At 40.1% G+C, this 21,503-nt stretch overlaps 1 protein-coding gene across 2 annotated transcripts; it reads right to left on the bottom strand.

Moving 5' to 3' along the window:
* Window positions 1–225: 225 nt before the first annotated feature.
* On the bottom strand, window positions 226–21,099 carry gk5 (glycerol kinase 5). Of its 2 annotated transcripts, none has more exons than XM_083680771.1 (16): window positions 20,809–21,099; window positions 20,610–20,703; window positions 18,866–18,941; window positions 18,614–18,707; window positions 16,104–16,235; window positions 13,672–13,747; window positions 13,324–13,385; window positions 13,122–13,195; window positions 12,612–12,672; window positions 8,611–8,737; window positions 8,246–8,350; window positions 5,360–5,454; window positions 3,472–3,575; window positions 3,190–3,249; window positions 2,880–3,013; window positions 226–2,581 (listed from the first exon to the last, which is right to left on the bottom strand). In XM_083680771.1, the coding sequence occupies exons 1-16, from the start codon at window positions 20,932–20,934 to the stop codon at window positions 2,415–2,417; spliced, it is 1,587 nt and encodes a 528-aa protein (XP_083536897.1). In that variant the 5' UTR covers window positions 20,935–21,099; the 3' UTR covers window positions 226–2,414. The 2 variants fall into 2 exon arrangements, with proteins under 2 accessions (XP_083536897.1, XP_083536898.1); XM_083680772.1 differs by having other exon boundaries at window positions 18,647–18,707.
* Between the last annotated feature and the right edge of the window lie 404 nt (window positions 21,100–21,503).

Below are 21,503 nucleotides of genomic sequence, written 5' to 3'. Positions count from 1 at the left end.
AGTTTGTCTCAAGGTGTTCACAATTCAGACTTTGACTTAATTCAGTGTGGGCTATGGAGTCTTTACTCATTAGAAAAGGTGGAATACATGTAGCGGCACGAACTGGCGATTTCTGTTAAAGATGCTAGAGTTTGTGAAGCGCAACTTGATATTTTAGACTTACATTTGAATGGCATATTAAAACAACATGTTTATTATCACTTTCAAATAATCATGACATTTAGATATGTTTTTCTGTAGCCTTTATTTTCATTTCAACACTCCCTGATTGTAGCTATAGTACAGATTTTATCAGAATAAAATGTTTCCGTACAATTAAAGAAACGCTTTTTAAAGGAATTACTCAGGACTCATGATAGTACAAAGCTATCCTAAAGAAGGCGTACAGAACATTATTCTTATACATAAGGAGGCAAGTGCCTTGAGAGTTGCAATTACAATTTTTCAAATGAAACTTCCTATTTCTGAGTTAGCAAGTGTGCAGTTGAGGTCTGAATACTAATACATTTTTACACTCATTTTTTGTGTTAACAGGAATTAATTACGCATGTGCGTAACTGGACAAAGTCTGAATAAGGCACTATATCCCTTCCAGTTACAGTTGAAGTTAACTAGTCCATGTAAACCACAAACGATCACATTGATTACAATAGTCACAGTCTACTGTAGGGTCATTCCTTGTGAAAATGGAGGGTTGATGGATTTTCCTGAAATATAACCCATTGAGAGAGGTCCTTATATAGGTATATATTTGACATTAGTATCCAAAAGGATTATTGAGAAATGTATTCAAGTTGGGATAAAATGCAGAGAAAATACAAAACGTCACAGTCATATTTGTTCTATTATCACATGGAATAACCCGATATGTAAGTACATTCATCCAATACAATTTTTTTTTTTATGAATATCATCACACACCTGAAAAAAACAGGCAGACCATAGTGTTTGCAGGACACAACATTACACAACATTCTGACATAAATTAGTTACTTCGGAGCTATCGGGTAGAATATAACAAAACATGTCAGTTCTATACATTACATCTACGTTCTACAAATGTTACCTCACAATCACAGAATAAGACCCAGTAGTGTGTAGTTGAAACCAGTCACTAATGCCCTCCTTTGGGCAGGAGAAGGCCACTGCATAAGATGACCCACTGAGGAAGATCTCTTCAGGCAACAAGGGTCCTCTCACAGGCAACAAGAGTCCTGCTAGAATATACTGTAATACAAGAATATACTGTAATACATGAAGCGCCTCCCAATGAATTTGGAGGCATTTGCTTGTCCTCGAGCAGACAAGATGTTTCTGTACACTTCAGAATACATTCTGCTGCTGCCGTCAGCAGTAACATCATCAATTAAGACAAGTTAGACAGTTCTAGTGGCAGCTACACATGCCCAAAACATAACACAGGTGGTAAGCTGTAAATCTTGGGCAGATCCTTTTTTTCTCCAATTTCCACTTTCAATCACCCTGGTTCATGATAATAATCATCTTATCTGTCCACAAGACCTTTTGCAGACCTCTGCAGGCTTTTTAGGTACTTTTAGGTACAGTCATCCACTGTAGAAGTCTTACTTGGCCTACCAACCCATTTGAGATTGCTGAGCTCGCCAGTATTTTTGTTTATTTTTAATGATGTTCCAAATCCTGTTAATTTTGGCAAGCCTATGTTTTGGCTATGTTTCGGCTATGTTTCAGCCTAATAATGGCTTCCTTGACATTCACTGACACCACTTTGGTCCTCACACCAATAGCAGACTCCAAAAGCAAACGCAAAGCCTAGAATTAATACTAGACATTGAAAGCTCTCTTATGCCTGCAGAAATGATGTGACGTAACACACCTGACTTACCATAAACACCTGTCAAGCCAATTGTCCCATTACTTGTGATGCCCTGAAATAGGGGGACTATGTATAAGTGTTGTCATTTCTAAATGGTGAAACCAATATACACACAAATACCCTCTAATAAAAGATGATAATCTAGACTTTAACCTCAGCGCAAGGTTAAACAGAAGAACACAGAAGAACCCATCTTGGGAATGAGGCATTCCTCTTGAGTTTGAGTAGGCTATTATAACACTGTATAGGCTACTGTAATATAGAGTATTAATATAATAATAATAATAATAATAATAATAATAATAAGTAATAATATGCGGCACCGGTGTGCACAGCAGTGGACATTCATTTAATTTTACTAACAAATGTATTATTTTTTCCGGCCCCATGTGAGATTGCATTTGGTCCAATGCTGTCTGCAACCAACTTGAGTTTGACGCTCCTGGTTTCGAGCACTGTGATGTCCTGCTGGTGTTGTAGGAGGCGAGATCATAAGGTCATCAAAGGTAGATGCATGCTTCCATCTGTCTGTTTGTCTATTTATTTGTGGATCTGTCTGTCAGGGCTTGCTGTACCAGTTCATGGAACGTCTCAGTGCCCTCTCCCACGTCTGGATGACAGGGGTATACTCTCCACCCGGACCGCCGTCGCCCTGCCCACTCTGGGGCAGGAATACTCGGTCAGTGCTCTGGAGCCTCTTCAGCTCGTCCTGACTCCTCCAGAAGCCTGCAGAGACAGACATGCCATAGCCAGCAGGGGGAGACAGCGAGGCAGTGTGAGCACAGGCAGAGACACTGGGGGGTAATAGAAATCAGTGTGTAGTGTGTGTTATTGGGATCACATGGTAGTGGGCTGAGATCCAAGTAGGGAAAAACATGGCGTTGGTCACTGTATAAATAAGGAGGGCACAATTTGAGGGCCACAAGGTCTGATGGCTTTGGCATTTAATCAGTGACTGATTATTTTTATACATAGTGTATACCAGCTTAGAATGTCTTGTGTGTGTGTGTGTGTGTTCTCGTACCCACTCCCAGTCCTGCGACGAAGGCTGCCCCCAGGCAGGACATATCATGGTGGGTTGGTCGGGCGATCTTCCTGCCAAACAGGTTCGCTGTCAGCTGCATGACAAAGTCATTGGTGCAAACGCCACCATCCGCCCTGCATTGGCACACAGAGAGAGAGAGAGAGATAGATACAGACAGACAGACACAGACACAGACACAGACACAGACACAGACACACACACAGACAAACACACAGACAAACACACACACACACACAATGACTCAACTTTTTGGTTCAAGATGAGCTGAAATGGACAGGGAGAGTTTCACCTGATCTTAGTGATGGGAATGTGTGTTTCTCTAAGCATCGTCTCATAGAGCTGCTTGTTCCTGAAATAAAGAAGACACACAGGCAAATTAGTGTAAATGCACATATACACACACACACACACACACACACACACACACACACACACACACACTCACACTCACACTCACACACACTCACATACACACATACACACACACACACACACACACACACACACACACACACACACACACACACACACGCTCGCGTACACACACACTCACATACACACACACACAAACCTAAAAGCGATAGACTCTAGGATGGCTCGGACCAGGTGGCTCTTGGTCGTGGAGGGTTTGAGGCCCATGAAAGAGGCACATGCTTTGGGGTCGTTCAGAGGAGCCTGTGTACACAAACACATTGTTTTTATGAACTCACATTGAAGGTTATGAGGTCTTCAGAGGAGAGAGCTAAAGGGTAGAATGGCAAGAGACAGAAGGGTGAGTCCTTAAAGGGATTCTTCAGTTTTTACACTTCCATGAAGTTACATGAAGTATTTTTCTTTTTTTGGCTCGATACTCCAAAAGTTTGGATTTGAAATCAAACAATTACTATGAAGTTAACTTGTCTCAGCTATTCACCATTTAGAAATTACAACACTTTTTATACATACCAAAAATAATGGTACAATTGGCATTACATGTGTTTCTGGTGTGTCAGGTGTGTTCCGTGTTCCGTCACATAATTTGTGCAGGCATAAGGGAGCTGTCAATGACTATTGATTCTAGGCTTTGCATTTGCCTTTGGAGTCTGCTATTGGTGTCTATCAACAAGAGGACCAAAGATGTGTCAACAAATGTCAAGGAAGCCATTATTAGGCTGAAAATTCAGAAAATCAGAAACATAGCCAAAACTTTAGACTTGCCAAAATCAACAGTTTGGAACATCATTAAAAAGAAAAAAAAGCACTGGTGAGCTCAGCAATCGCAAACGGGCTAGCAGGCCAATGAAGACTTCTGCAGTGGATGACCAAAGAACACTTCCCATAATTAAGAAACCCCAAAACAACACTCCTACAGATCTGGAACACTCTACAACAGGTAGGCGTGAATGTTTCAGAGAATACCATCTGCAGAATATGTCACCAGCCGAACTACAGAGGTTTCACTGAAAGGTGCAAACCTCAAAAAGGTTATAGTTGGCTAAAAAGTACCTAAAAGCCTGCAGAGGGCTAGAAAAAGGTCTTGTGGACAGGTGGAGGGGGTGTTATGGTTTGGGCATGTACAGCTGCCACTAGATCTGGCTAACTTGTCTTAATTGATGCAACTGCTGAAGTGTACAGAAACATCTTGTCTGCTCATCATACTATAGCAACTATAGAGTTTTTCTGGCCCAAAATGTGGAGGTTCTTGACTGGCCAAGTCAATCTTTATATTTAAATCCAATTGAACATGCCTTTCATTTCCTGATAAGATTTTAGACAAAAAGACCTCAAAACAAACAACAATTAGAGAAGATGGCTGCAGTACAGGCCTGGCAGAGCATCACCAGAGAAGGTGTTGGTCAATCGATTGCAAACTTCAGGCAGTTATTCCATGCAAAGTATTGTCAACCAAATACTAAACACGAGTGCTTAATTTGGACATTATATGAATCTGTCCCATGACTTTTGGTGCCTTAAAATAGGGGGACTACGTATAAACGTGTTGTCATTTCTAAATGGTGAAAGCAATATGTACACAAATACCATCAAATAAAACTTGAGAATCTGTACTTTAACCTCATAGTTAACCTCATTGTTTGATTTCAAATACAAACTTTTGGAGTACAGAGTCAAAAGAAGAACAAATGCTTCACTGTCGCATTACTTACAGAGGGCACTGTATACTTTCATATAAAATCAAAGACACACACTTACATAAGTTGGAATACAACGGTAGGCAGATAGGGAAGAAAAGACATGACAATGTTACCCAAACACTGTGTACACAGTGTGAAACCAATGCACATGCGCACCTCCGCTCACTGTAAAATTATACATACAGTACATACCCAAGTATGACTACTTACCAACAAATCATTCACACTCATGTACAGAAACAGACATGTGTGCGTGCACACTAACACCCACACACACACCCACACACACACACACACACACACACACACACACACACACACACACACCTGCAGGCCGCTGAAAGAGGGTACGAAACACACTCCGTCTGAGTCTGCTACACTGCTGGCCATGGCATCTGTCTCCCTCACATCTGAGAACAGCTCTGTAAAAACAGCACTGATATCACTTCCTCTGGTATCACCAAACTATTGACATGCTTGCTTAACTTGCATTCATTGTGTAAATCACCTATTGACATCAATTTAGGAATAGGGTCCATTACGAAATCATAATAAACCATAACCCATAAAAACATCTGTAACACTTTATAATAAGGGGATATACATAACACATCCATAACACCTGGCGAACACTTAATAACACCTTCATGTTGTGTCAGTAAAGTATTTATGTAACATCTATGTCCTATGACATAGATGTGGAACAGTACGTCAGATTAAATCGGGAATGGATGTCAAAATAAAAGTCTACCACAAACCACACTTTTTTTCTGTCAGAATTTGCCTCTTCGGCGTACTACCAGTAATTGGCCTTTGCCCCTCGATCCCAATTGTGTAATTAACTGAATAGATAGCAACAGATCGTGCGAGCTGACACTGTTGTACCCTGTGTCTGCAGGTCAGCTTGAATTTGTTTGGAAGTTGATCGAGGTTCTTTATCCACCATTCAAACAATCCTCCGTTGCAATCTTTCATAAATTCTTCTCTTCCGTCCACGTCCAGGGAGGTTAGCTACAGTGTCATGGGCTGTGAACTTCTTGATGACGTTGCGCACAGTGGACACAGGAACATTAAGATCTCTGGAGATGGAGTTGTAGCCTTGAGATTGTCCATGTTTTTCCACAATTTTAGTTCTCAAATCCTCAGACATTTCTTTTCTCCATGCTCAGTGTGGTACACACAGACACACAACACAATGGTTGAGTCAACTTTTCTCCATTTAAACTGGTTGCAAGTGTGATTTCTATATTATCAGCACCTGTTACTTGCCACAGTTGAGTTTAAATACAAATTAAAGGAGCATCACATGCTTGAAATCCAATTATTTCTTTTAATTTTGAAAAGGTGCCAATCATTTTGTCCAGTCCATTTTTGGAGTTCTATGTAGAATGATATCAGATTTGATCAGCTTCTTTAAATAATAAATAAACATGTGAATACTAAAGCATTTGTAATTGCAACAATTTTCAGGGAGAAGTGGTGCACTATCTGAAAGAAGTGCAGGGGTGCCAATATTTTTGGCCATGACTGTATACAGAAGCGGCACACCTCGCTTTTTTGTAGGCAAAAGCACATTTGGTGGACACAACCCCTCAGCCTACATGTTGTTATTTTTATGTTTCAATAAACTTTTTCATGAGTTTGGGGTGTCATTCTGAAAATAGTTAGCAGTCATCATCATCACCTGTATCACAGTTGGTAAAAGACAACTGGAAAACACATCGGAAACCCCATTGGAAACAGCACTTCCATACCCCAGTAGAGAGCTGTGAAACGTCATGAGCGTCTATCCAGCTTGGGCAAGGGTTGGTGACGTAATTTTATTGAAAGGTGAAAGGTAACTCCGGAGTATGGGAGTGTGTTCCACATGTCACATGAATTCCGCCCCTATCTTCAAATGACTCTTCCCCTGATGGGCTAAATGGCTGAGGTCTTTTACAAGGTCTCAAGAATGTGATGATGCGGTGGTGTTGGTTCCCCTTGCAAACAGCTCCTAATTTAAATAATGTGGTTGTAGTGGGATATAAAATCAGAATGCAGGGGATAAGTCTTCCTCTTGGTGTCCTGGTCACAGCTTCAGGTGTTGTTTGTGAGTACAGTCGACAGATCATGTGGTCTGTCCTCGTCTCTCTCTCTCTCTACATCTCTCCCTATCTATCATTTACCATTGAGGGTAGAATGTAACATTTTTCTATAAAGTATTTGCCTTGTAATAATTGTATAAGTTTACAGTATTACTAAAGCCTAATTTAATTAATTCTATTTGACCATTCTTCCATTAAATCAGCACAAGTTCAACAATTCTTTGCACATTGTGGTAATTAAATTACTTAGAGTCAAATTATTGATATTAAATTATGCTTTGCTATGAACAATATATAGCCAAATTTCCTTGCCAAACCTTTGCATTGTAATCTACTGTAAACCAAGCTATTAGGCCCTACACTCCTATGATCTGGAGTTTGAGTTCTAGAGTACGCATCAAAGAATGAACTCCAGAGCATGGGAGCACAGAACATGGAAGAACACCATTCGGAATAGATACTCACGGAGTGACATTTTCACAGTGGCCACACCTCTCTACTGGGGTACAGAAGTGCGGTTTCCAATGGAGTTTTCAATGTGTTTTCCAGTGGGCTTTCCCGTCTTTTAACTATGTAGGGCTGTAGGTGATTGATGGTGATGACTGCTAACTATTTTAATAATGATTGCCAGACTAGACACTTTCCTGTGCATTACTGTTGTTGAGATGCTCAGAAATACCACTGCGCTACCAACTTCACTGCAAATTCACAATAGGCTGTTAAAAACAAAAGCGAAAGTGGTATGATGTTCCTCAGTGAATTCAGCGTTTTAGCTGTACTTTTTGCGCAATTTGAGATAATTAAACGTGAGTTGGGTTTTGATAATGCAATCTAGTGCCACGCTGTTAAAAAATCCTGGGGAGAACCCTGCATTCCCAATTTAATCTGACATACTGTTCCACATCTATGTCATATAGGACATATATGTTACATAAATACTTTAGAAAAGGCTGAAAACATTGATGAAGGTGTTATTAAGTGTTTATGTCAGATGTTATCAATGTGTTTTTTATACCCCTTTCATATTGGTGTTACCAAAACATTGCAATGAATTCCATCCGTATCAATTTCCATTTGACTCCATCATAAACATCATAAGCATCACTTTAACCATGCTAGTAAGACTCACCCAACTCCTGTGCCCATTTAATGGCTGTGCCCGTGTCCGCTGCATTGCCTTCGGCTAGATACACCACATCTGGTCCTATCTTCCACCCCACAACAGGGTACAGTCCTAGACAAATACAGATAAACCTTCTGAGTAAAATCAACACACAGCTATTCCTATACATCCAACAGTGTTTATTATGGCAACATTTTTACCCGTTATTGTCATAATACCATTTGGGAGAACAGGCTCACACTGCGAAAGATTCTTCTTTTTGGCCCATGAGTGCATTCATACTTGTATATCTAGTACCTGCAAAAAGCCATTTGATTTTGTCTTGACCTTAGTGCCTGTATGTGTGTGTGTGTTTGTGTGTCTGTATGTACCTGCCACAGACGTGTGTGGCTTGCTCCCAGTGTTGATGTTCATGAAGGTTCCCGTTCCCATGGTGATTTTCACGTCTCCTGCGTCAAAGCAACACTCGCCAAACATGGCTGCCTGCTGGTCTGCCATCTGTAGGGGGAAAAGGACTTGCACTTTTAAGCCAAATAGCTGGTCAGCCACTTGTTTTGGTACAGTAAAGAGTTGAGAGATTGGGCTGTGAAATGTGCCCACTCTCTAATTCATAGATAGAGCTCTGGATGCAAGAACTAACAGTCCATGATTGTCACGCCTGAGGTTGCTGTCTGGTGACTCTGGTGCCCTGTTTATATTTTTTAGTACTTCTATTTTATTTTATTTTATTCTATTTTAAAACTTATTGTTGCACTACTCTGTGGCACTGTCACTTTTGCATTTCACTGTATACTTGTATGCACGTGACAAATAAAGAATCTTGAATCTCCTCTGGCAGTCCGGGGCCAGTTCTCTCCCAATCTACCATTATTTGTATCACCTGTGTATTCTGTCTCGTGTTTGTTATATATAGCCTGTGTGTTCCCCATGTCTTTGTCGGAGATTCTCCCTGTATGTCTGTGAGTACCCTGTCTGCCCGTGTATCCAGTTGCTTACCCCGTTGCCCTAGATCATGATTAGTATTTCTTAAGTTCAAGTTTATTCCACTTGTTAAGTGCGTACTTTTGTTAACGGAGCTTGGTTTTCTCCACCTTTATTTTCCCTTTCCCCCCCAGTGTTTGTTTGTGTGCCGTGCCGCAGTTATCTTATTAAAACATTCTTTGATTTTGACTTCATGCTCTCCGTCTGAGTATCTCTCCGCACTTGGGTCCACTGCACTATCATTGCTAACACATGATGTTGAAATGATAGCTGCCATCCAATTCTCTACCCTTCTCCCTGAGGTGTGCACTTGTTCACTCCCAATTAGATTATTTTAAGCATAGGCTGGTTTCCATTGTATGTCTTACACCAGTCCTTTCCTTTTAAATTCCTGAGGGTGTTCGAATGCACACTTTTGGGGAGAACTGTAGATAATCGGACCACAGCCCTTGACCAGGGGAGATAAACTGGAAGGTTGCAGTGTGTGCATGCTTTTGTGCATACAGACCCATATCAAATCTACCCTTTATAAGTAAAATAATTTAAAAAGTTGTCTACCAACAACTTAACAACTTTTTAACTTCAAATAGTTTCTTAGACAAATTCCAATCAGGTTTTCGACCACATCACAGCACCGAAACTGCTCTTATTAAGGTTCTAAATGACATTCGCATGAACACTGATTCATGCAAAATTTCAATCCTATTTTTACTGGATCTTAGTTCTGCTTTTGACATTGTTGACCATTCAATACTACTAGATAGACTGGAAAACTGGGTTGGACTCTCCGGCACGGTCTTAGATTGGTTCAGGTCCTATCTGCAAGACAGGGACTATTTTGTTTCCATTGGCAACTACACATCTGAGCGAACTAGCATAACGTTCTATCCGCCCGGAAAACAGAGAAAGACTCGGAAGGGCAGATGACTCGGTCCGGTACCAACGAGATAAGCCATGTCTCTGTTAGACAAAGGATGTTACAGTCTCTTACGTAGCGCTGGAAAGTAATCCTCGCCCTGAGATCATCCATCTTGTTCTCCAGAGACTGGACATTAGCAATAAGTATGCTAGGCAGAGGTGGACGGTGGGCCTGAGCTCTCAGTCGGTTCCGAATGCCTCCCCACTTCCCCCGGCGCGCTCCCATTGTTGTTATCGTGGGGGGTCCTTCTGATCTCCGCCGGCCACGCCGGGTCGATTAAATAGTTATCAAAAATACTTGGTCTTAAGTTGTAATTTACATGTAGAAGTGTGTCCTTGTCGTAGGATATCAGTGCCAGTGAGTTTCTCACAATGAGAGAATTTAGAGAACACAAAAGCTAAAAAAACGCACATCCTCTGCGGAGCTCTCATAACGGCGACCGGCATCGGCGGCGCCATTTACATCAAAAGTCAATTAAAAGTCACGCGCGGTGGATCCAATCGAAAGTTGTCAGTATAAGCTCATGTTGTAGACTAGACCTACGTTGTAGCCTAGTGCTTCTTTAATTCATGTGCATTCATGAATTTACTTTGCTTTATTTGTGTCATTTAAAAGCAGCCCACAGACTTGGAGTCATGATAAACAGGAGAATGATAGGCGAGTAGTGAGTGAAAGGTAGCCTATACTTTTTGAATCCCGCCTTGTGCTCAGTGGTAAATGTACCTAGAGAAATGTTTTGTTTCCAAAAGAAGCCCTATCAGGCATTTTCCCTCCTGTCTTATCCTGTATCTCGCTTTCTAGGGGTTGTTGCCTCGAGGGCCATGTTGTGGTGTTTATTTAATTCATTAGGAGCCAAAGGACAGTATTTATTTTTATTTTTTTAGAAAGCATCAATCAATGTTTATTCCAGTTAACCCACAAGATACAATATAAAGCGTTGATGATTCACATGAGTGATTCTTTGATTTGTGTGGATTGAATAGATATACTTTTTCAAAGGTTTTAAAGCAGAATTTTACCCTGTAATCCATTGGATTTGTCGTTTTCATTATTCAATAGTAGACACATTCACACAAAGAACATTTTAAAACGACCTCTGAGTCAAGATATCTCGCTTTGAATGCCCTCCAAATTGCCCATTTCATTCGATTCCTACAACTCCCAAGATTCCCCTCTCCCTCCCACGCGAGGTTCTTCTGTTGAACAGTGCAAGAGCTAGCACGTGCTCTGTGAATCACTGGCATAGTAGAGCAAGGTCGGAGTGCAAAAACTCTCTCTGACGTATTTTAAGGCGGTATAAGACTTTTTTAAAGTAAGTAAAGTAAACACAGACCTCGCGTTTCTATAGCTATGATGCAGCCGCACGCGAAATGCTGACAGTTGAAGATGGATATGCATCGTGGATTGACTGGAAAAACACATGAAAATGGATTTTGGGTAAATTTCACCTTTAAGAATTTACTGAAGACACTGTCAGCTATGGAACAAATAAAAACATTTAGCGGGCTCATGCTGGAGAAGCGGGCGGGTCAGTACATGTAAACAGACATAACGATCTCTCTTTACAAAGGGAGTGTTTCATGGGTCTGTAATGGGGCAACGAATTACAATATAAGGCTGGAGTGAGCCGAAGGTGAGTGAATTTGTCATCAACTGTGGGCTCATAGCAATCTTCTGCTGTCATATATAGTTTACAGTAGATTAATTTTCTATCCAGGCTCAGTCCCACTGAAACCCAAAATCCTTACTCCTGTGTCGAATGAAAATTCGTAATTTTATTCTGTAATCCATAGCTTGCATTATCAAAGGGACTCGCGCTTAATGAAGTGAAATTCCGCTAAAACATTTCCCCTGTTTCTCCGTGCTGTCGCGTGTTGGTTGCTGTCTGCGCATATAGGGCCTATAAGAGAATACGTGATGACGGTATGAAATTGGTCCCATTGCTTGGTCCTCGTTAAGATAACCTGATATTTAAACCATTTCCACTCTGTAATTCATGAGCTGCTATAATATATATTGATTTAGCCAATTTTGCCAATCTATCTGATAAGGCAAGCTGATATGACAAACCATTCTCTCTCATTTTTATTTTAGTAATTATTTGGAGGGAACACAAATAATATCAGCACCAAGGCCGGCGGTGGCTATCGGCAGGGGTGGGCTCAGACCACCCAAACGTGCATCTTGCCCACCCAATCAAAAGTTAAGTTTTTTTTTTTGCCCACCCATACGAAATCAATGTCCCTTCCAAGGTGTTGGGTCTGGCGCTAGGCCTGATCAGCACTGTCAGTAATGTATACCAACAGAAGGATAGATATTTTCAAACATCCTTCACATCCATCCCCTGTCTGCCACAGCAGCGGCATTGAGATACCACCATTGTGATGGCAGTATGAACCTTTTTTTTTTTGTTCACACAAAGAAAATCAAAGAATCACACAAAGATTGCAAACACAGAACAGAGATACTCACAACTGACATGATGGGTATCAATACCCCAAAGATGGAGGCATCTGTCGAACCAAAGTGGTAACTAGAGCAACAAAAGAGGGAGAAGTCAAAATATGAACCAATAGACCTTATACTATATGTGAGACACACCAGGGAGGCTGGTGGTGACAGAAATCGTAGGACAGGCTCACTGTAATGGATGAAATGGAATTAAGAATGGTATCAAGCATGTGTGTTTGATACCATTCCTTATTCCGTCCATGCATTACAATGGGCCCGTTCTCCGATTACTACCTCCATTAGCTTCCCCTGATACACACATCTGATAAGATTTATCAATGACAAAACACTATATTAGACTTACTGGGGCTTTGCACTTGTCATGTGTAGGGCTAGGAGTCTTTTCCTGACTATGTGACCTGACCAGGAAAAACTCTGGAATAGGAAAAAAAAAATCCTATTTAGACCCTATTCCCAGTCAGGTCACATGTTTCAGGTCAACGGTCATGTGTCCTGCATCATGTGACTCACCCAGTGTTCCGTACTTTGGGGAGGATGGAGGAAGGTATTGAAACAAGAGAGCAGAGGAACTCACTCCAGCACATCTGTAATACACACACACACACACACACACACACACACACACACAGTATTACAGCTACGCTCACGCACACACACTAATGCCCTGCCTGCACAATAATAAACTCAATGTCAATGAGAAAAAATATCTGACCTGGTATGAATCAAACATCCCAGTCGCACTGGCATTGGAGTAGTCTGTGGCATGGACCAATCCTGAGATAAATTTGTCGATTTGTTCAGTTTCTCTCTGAATAAATGGAGTTGTGCAACTTGTCTGAAGGACTTAGGTCAAGCAATGATGCAATAGGATTGAGAAAACAAGGGAAACTGTGTGTAGACCATAAGAGTGTGTAGACAAAATCTGAGAATTAATCAATCACATGCTCATAACAAGCTAAACACAAAAGCTTGACGACATACAGTATGCGCACACACACACACACACACACACACACACACACACACACACACACACGAGGGGTTCATACACAGCACCCACCTTTTGTGAGCTTATATAGCAGCCAGGTGTCTATTGTCCCAAAGTAGCATGTGCCCTCTGCCATGGCTTGAGTTATCTAAGAGGGGGAGGCCAGATAATAGAGAAAAATAGGGTGATGTTAAGACATGATCAACTCTTCCCTCTTTTCACTCTTTCCTGTGTCTATGAGTGTTCACAAACTCCCGGTCTGTTGCTCAATATTGAGGAGCAATACATACAGGGCTAATGAAAGAGCTGGAGGCCAATGGCCTTGCTTTGTAATGACTATGAAGTTTGAGTATACTGAACAAGATGTACTGTTCTTGTCAATATTTGCTATTTCTTTTGTTTTTTATGTCCATGCACCAACCTCACCAAGTCAAAGAATTCTGATTCTGATTCTTTGACCTAAAAAATCAGCAGTAATATAGTAGAACCTACAGTATTCCCTGCTGCTCTATCAAACGCAACTGCTATGTTATTGATAGCATTGTTGACCTACATGGCAGTATTGACAGTAAGCTTCAACTCCATAGTCAAAGTGGGGTAGATTACTTGAATGCTGAATAACCACTACCCAGTCTACTTTGCCTTTCCAGTATTGACCAGTGTCAAAATGATCTTACTATAACAGTCAGGAATGAACAGTCCAAGGAGTCCAGCGATCTCACATCTACAGTATGCGTGTTTTCAGACAGAGTGACCTAGGGTTAAAGTCCAGCTACACACTATGGGTATAATTCCTTTCTCCATATTGTTTTCACCATTTAGAAATGACACATTTTATTTCATGACAGTTCATTGGGATAATTGGCTTGACAGGTTTTTCTGGTTAGTCAGGGTGTATTCTGTCACATAATTTGTGCATGTTGTCACATGGTTGTCAAAGTCTAGTGTTGATTCTATCCTTTAACCTCACACTTTAACACTGCCTGGAAAGATAGCCTATCCCAGTATAAACAGGCCCTCGCCATGACAAGATCCACCTACCTCTCAAACCTGATTGAGGAAAACAAGCAAAATCCTAAATTTGTCTTCGATACAGTCACAAAACTTACAAGTACACAGCCTGGCACAAATTAAGTTGCCATTAGGTTGCTAACCCTAACCCTACGGTGACTTTATGGAATACGTTGATGAAAAAATAGAGAAGATCAGAAATCAGACTAGAGTGGATAATGTGACGAACAAGTTGAGTATTAATGAATCTGTTGAACTGAGTAGAAATGTGTCAAACAAGGTGAGTATTGGTGAATCTGTATAATTGTTGCAACTCCCCAGTACCCAGGATATGGTTAGAAATAGGAACGTTTGGGTAGCTTTTGAATCTATTAACCCTGAGACATTCAGCAAACTGATTACGTCCTCTAAGCCATCCAGTTGTTTACTTGACCCTATTCCTACTAGGCTAGTTCAATAACTTCTACCAGTCCTAGGGGCTCCTATGCTAGATATTGTTAATCATTCTCTCTCTTCTGGCTGTGTGCCTAGTGTGGCTAGTATATATCTATATATATATAATATATCTAACTTGCCGTTTCTCGCGAAAATACTTGAAAAAGCAGTACCCCAGCAGCTCACTACGTTTCTGAAACAGAATAGAATAAATGAGACCCTTCAGTCAGGTTTTAGGCCCCAACATAGCACTGAGAGCTTTAGTCAAAGTAGATTATGACTTATGTCTGGCTTCAGTCCAGAGCTATGTGTCTGTCCTTGATTTAAGCGGAGTTTTTCTTTTGTTGATCATATTGTGCTTTTAAAACGATTATAGGATATTGTTGGTTTGCATGGTTTAACATTAGAGTGGTTTAGATCCTACCTAACAGATAAATACCATTTTGTTCTACTAGATAGAAAACCTCAGCTTTCTCTAAGGTCCAGTTTGGTGTCCCTTAAGGCTCAGTACGAGGCCCTTTACTGTTCTCTTTATATATGCTACCCCTAGGCAATATTATTTGTAAGCATGGTGTACATTTTCACTGTTATGCAGATGACACTCAACTTTATTTCAATGAAACAAGGAGAAGTACCACTTCTGGACGCTTTAGAAGCTTGCGTTTTGGACATAAAAAAGTGGATGGCAACTTCCTACTTCCTATTGCTTTGTTGTGAAGCACTTTGCGACATTTGTCTAGTTTGTAAAACATTTCTTTACGACATTTGTAAATGACTGACAATAATTGTTTCATTTCAAATCCAAACTTTTGGAGTATAGAGCCAAAAGAAGAAAAAATGCTTCACTGTTCCAATAATTACAGAAGGCGCTGTATGTGCAATATTTAATATAGTTATATAGTTGTCTCTTTATCTCTCAAACACACAACACATTCTCTCTCGCACACACGCACACACACACAAGGAACAAAATCCCAATGCATTTCACATGTCAATTACGGCTGTATGCAATGTACATGACAAATAAAATTTTATTTTATTTTATTTGACACACATACCTGTTTGTAGTGCTTGAGGGCCCAGGCAAGGCGGAAAGTGACTTGTTGGTTGGAGAACACCACCAGGCTGGCTGCTTGGAAGCGCTTTTGCCTGGAGATGAAGTAGAGCACCTTCATGACTCCGTGGATCGCCTGAAGTTACCAAGGTGAATATAAACACTTGGTATCAATCAATCAGAGGCAAAACACAGATGCCAATATTAACACATTATGGTTTCAGAGATTCCTTCTTAGGTCACTATAGATAGAGTATGACATGGAGAAAAACAATGACTGGCCATCACCATACATGCATCACATTCAGAGGTGCCCAGAGCATATACCGTAACCAGATTGGTATCACTTTACATTAAGCTTAAGGTGCCCTTTATAAAGGGTTTATAAATTATGTATAACTAGTTAATAAATTATGGATTATCTGTTAAATAAATCTTTTATAAACCCTTGACAAGCAGTTACAGTATACTTGATTCATTTAAATTGTTGGATAGACACTTGGTGTTTGCCAAATCATGAGTTTACACTTAGGCATGCAGTTATTAAGGCTTTATAAATGTACTTATAAATGCTTCTAAAATGAACCCTGGTGTACATCACCTTATTTTCAATGGTTTCACAGTTCAAAAGCAGATTACTTTCTCTTCCGTGGATGTGATGCACTAGACACCACCATTCAACATATTTCTATATGAGAGTCCCTTCTTTTATCTGTGTCTACAAAGATGTTTTCTTTAAAAACAGAATTAATTTAAGAGTAAGTTGGGGCAGGATTTGCTGACACAGTTGAGTAAAATAAAAAGAGGCGGCACAAACATATGTTCTCTGTAAAAATATGGTGGTCTACTTTAGTGAAATGAGCTAGCTATGTCCTCTATTTGGTTTCTGAAATACATATTCTCAATTTCTAAATAAAATTTGTTTCCAACGGTATCTTGCTCCCTGTAAGTATAGCTATTACAGGAAGTCTATAAGTATAGCTATTACAGGAAGTCTATAAGTATAGCTATGCCATAAAAGCCGATTTTTGGCATAGTTAGCATTATTGTTAATTGCTAGCTGGCTCTGTGTCATCTTTGTGGCCAATTTATATCTAAAAAATGAAATCTGCGTAGGGTTTGCATTTATATTTTTTCTGCTTGTGCAGACATCTACAGTATGTATGTGTACAATGTGGGCGCAGCCGTGTGGACCCACAGAAGTTATTCAATATGTCATCAGTTATGTTTGTAACTCATTAATAAATTATCAAGGTTTTCAACTTTACATTCATGTGTCATTTCATTATTTATTGGTAACTCATGGAATGAGGTTTTTTACAGATGATCAGAGTGTTCACATAGTTATTAATGTTGGATACTCATTTGTAAACCACCTAGGGTAGGAGGTGGCAAACCACATAATGATGGTTTGGAGGGATAAGTGGTAAATACACTCACCGGCCACTTTATTAGGTACACCTGTTCAGCTGCTCGTTAACGCAAATATCTAATGGTGTGGAGGATATTTTCTTGGCACACTTTGGGCCCCTTAGTACCAATTGAGCATCGTTTAAACGCCACAGCCTACCTGAGTATTGTTGCTGACCATGTCCATCCCTTTATGACCACAGTGTACTCATCTTCTGATGGCTACTTCCAGCAGGATAACGTGCCATGTCACATAGCTCACATCATCTCAAACTGGCTTCTTGAACATGACAATGACTTCACTGTACTCCAATGGCCTCCACAGTCACCAGATCTCAATCCAATAGAGCATCATGGATGTGCATCCGATCTGCAAATCTGCAGCAATGATGCTATCATGTCAATATGGACCAAAATCTCTGAGGAATGTTTCCAGCACCTTGTTGAATCTATGCCACAAAGAATTAAGGCAGTTCTGAAGGCGAAAGGGGGTCCAACCCGGTACTAGCAAGGTGTACCTAATAAAGTGGCCGGTGAGTGTATATCCACAAATTAAATCTGAGAACATGGATGGTGGACATGATTACAACATGGATGTGTTGAACAGAGTGCAGGACAACAGGATTTTAAGCATGGAGACCCTTTCAGTAGTAGTTATTAGAGCCTTAGGTATAAGCCTCTGTTAGAGATCTTTACATTATGTAGAGATGTGCTGACATTTTCTTGGTGCCAGTGTATGACATCTACAAGTAAGAAAATAACTGCTTTGAAACCATTGAAAATTCATACATTTAAACTAATGAGTGATAACGGTTTGTTAGAGGTTTAAAAAGGATTTCAAAATTATAAATAATTTATAACACCTTTATAAAGGGCACCTTAATATAAAGTGTTACTATTAGGTTTAAGGAAGGATTGGACATATAAGAAATAAGGAAGAGCAGAAGCCTGAAACTGTTCCAATTGTTACATTTCCATTCACTGGGAGTTCCATTTGGTTCCCAATGCTAGCATCCTATGCAAGAATCTTGTTTATTATTATTTTCTAATCCTTCCTCTGCCTGAGTTGAACCTTGAATGCCCCCTGTGGGGTCCGAGACTCACATTCATGGTGCAAGAGTTGTTCCAGGACCTCACCAGCTCAGCTGCCCTAAGGTCCTGCCAGCTGATGAAGTTGTGAAAGGGCACTCCAGTTTTCCTGTGTGAATGTGTGAGAAAGAGAAAGATAGAGAGAGAAAGAGAGAGGTGTAGAGTTAGATAGTATAACCTCTTCTGCTTGCCTGTCTAAACAAAGAAAGGCAACTGAAATACATTTTACGACTCTTGTGAAAAACATTTTGCATGTGTCAGGCCCACCTATCCCACGTAGTGAAGGTGGCTCTCTGGGTGGAGATGCCAAGAGCCTCCATCTGACGCATCTGTAACCCTGCATCTGCTCAACCAGAGAAAGAGAGAGAATCAGGTGTGTTTAAACAGAACTTTGCACTGACGACTACATTGACTACCCCTGCCCTAGCCCATCCTGCTATTGCCTATACTGTATGGTTCCTGCAGCACTGCAAACACCTACAAGGTATGCTGTAGGATTCACTAGGGTAGGAGTTATTTTTGGACCAGGCTATAGATAGGTAGTTACTGGTAAATGGAGCCTGTACTGGGAGCCTGAAGCATGCGTGTGTATGTGAGTGAGACACTGATAAAATACATTTAATGTATAGGGCAGTTCCGTGTAAAGGGACCAATGAGGATCAAAATGTGAAATTCATCAGTGCATATCAAATTGGGTGTCAAATGAAAGCGAAGAGTCTACATTTTTGGGAAATATATTTATCCACCAACTTAAAAACAGGGATAAGCAAGGGCTTTGACTTCTGGTCAAACATATGGAAAAGTGTTGAAGAAAACATCTAGCAGAAAAAGTCTTTAAAGGTGTTTAGAAAAACATCAAACCTCATTAATGTTCAAGCGTAGATCCCGGTCAACTAATATCAACACTTATATTTCATTTTTAGGAAAAGGTTTGGCTTCTGTAAGATTAAGAATATTTGCCCAGTCTCCGAGTCATTCTGTTTCCAAAAACCCACATAAGTGTAAGATATTTTCACATTTCTCTGCCTCAGGTGATTCAAACTGGACATTCTGTTACCAAATCGGTAACAGAAAGACCAAATATAATCAGTCACGGAATTACTGAAATTGAGTTGGCTACATTCACTTATTGTGCAGGTTGTACAGAACCTAAATGAGTTGGGCTGTCCCTGTGGCAGAACCCTTATGGTGTGGTGTCCCTAAGACAGATTCTTAAAATCCTTCACACACTGGTTGCAGACAATAAAGAATGTTTTCATTTTGCAGAAGCTATCTCTGAGGCAAACTTGGAGCAGTTTGGGTGCCAACAATGTAGGCTATTTTTTTTTTTTTTTTTTTTTTTTAATCAATTTCCCTTTTAAATGTTCTATATAAGTTGCTAAAGTAATACATTATTACCGTAATGAATGTCTATTGAGTATTTCTGCCTTTGTTTCCCCATTTTAGCTACATCATCATGTACAGAATGGCATTCAAATCCAGAAGTTATGCATTTCTGTAGGGGACCCATTTAGTCATTTTGTTACTGTCATTCTGTTACCGGATAACACCCCACTCTTTCTGCAGACATATTTGAATCTTAATTTGGAGCAGATTTTTAACAAGAGTTCTGGGGAAACGTGGTTACATTAAAAAACACACACAAAAAAAACAGGTAAATTCATTAATACCGTTACCGAACGTTGAAGCTGCACAGTAAACGTGTATTTTTAAAATGTTGAGTTGGAATTGTTAGAAGTATATAGTAGTTTGTTAAACTTTGCTAAGGGTTTTTGTTAGGCATACGTTTGAAAGTGAAACATGTAGTTCCAGGGTAATTCTGTTACGGTGGAATTGCCCTACAGTAAAAGAGAGAAACTCTAAGCAAATTTAGTCCAATCCTCAAAGATTGTAGTCCTGCTGTTTTCTGTCTTAACCACCCTTAGTTAGAGTTTTGCAACCCTGTCCTCTATCAAAAACACACAATTGAGGAGCACATGCCATTGTTTTATGGACAGGAAACACTACACACCATGTACAGCGCCTTTCACCACTTTCACGAACCCTTTCCACAATTCCTCGGGGTCCATCTCTACCAATCCTGGTTCGGGATACAGGAGACTCACCTGTCAACACATTTGCATATTGTATCAAATCTGCTTGTTGATAACAAAAGAACAGCCTGTATGCATAGGAATTTGAGTTCAGTCTAAAATATGCAGTCAATCTACCTGAGTGGTGCATGATCCTCTGATTTGGGCTTCCTTGTCGTAGACGTGACATCTGATCGATGTTGTCCCCACGTCAACTGAGATAATGTAACTTTCTCTTTTGAATCCGTTCCTTTGACTGCCCATCGTGATTTTAGCTCTTCAAGATCAATTTAACCGGTTACAGCTCATTCATAACCACACAATAATAGTCAGTGCCACTAAGAAAACGCCTGAGCTATGTGTTGACAATTGTGTTGCCGTTGGACTTGGACTTGCCTTTGGACTAGCCTTTGGACCTTTATCACAAAAACTTGCACTCTCCTCCTTAGCATAGCTGTGTTCTCTGAGCTCTAATAAGCTCCATCTAGTTTCGCTTTTCACCGTTTTCGCGACTTCAAAATAAAAGCGCGAGTTAAAACATGAATAACGTGATGGGTTCACAATATTTTCCCTTATTTTTGCTGAAATAAGGACAAATTACCCAATAGAAAGGATAAACAAATTAGAAAAAGTATTTTTGATCTTTAAGATCAATTGGTGCAATTACATGCCTATTATATTTATATAAACTTATTATTTTATATTTATATAGACATATTTTTCAAAGATAGTACCACTGGTAAACTGTTTTCAAAGATTTCCATTAATCTCTGGTGCCATTCTACTTCGGCAACACTTCTAGAATGCATATCAGGTGTGGTTGAGTCTAAAGC

This window comes from Argentina silus (assembly GCF_951799395.1).
Source record: "Argentina silus genome assembly, chromosome: 1".
In the NCBI taxonomy this organism is placed as follows: Eukaryota; Metazoa; Chordata; class Actinopteri; order Argentiniformes; family Argentinidae; genus Argentina; species Argentina silus.
This window is presented reverse-complemented; position numbering and strand designations above follow the sequence as displayed.

Coding starts and splice junctions, on each gene's coding strand:
- gk5 (XM_083680771.1), bottom strand. CDS start 20,934: ATGGGCAGTCAAAGGAACGGATTCAAAAGAGAAAGTTACATTATCTCA. Junction 13,748..16,103: donor CCCTCAAGCACTACAAACAG/GTATGTGTGTCA, acceptor TCCCCCTCTTAG/ATAACTCAAGCCATGGCAGA. Junction 5,455..8,245: donor TAAATGGGCACAGGAGTTGG/GTGAGTCTTACT, acceptor CTGTTTTTACAG/AGCTGTTCTCAGATGTGAGG.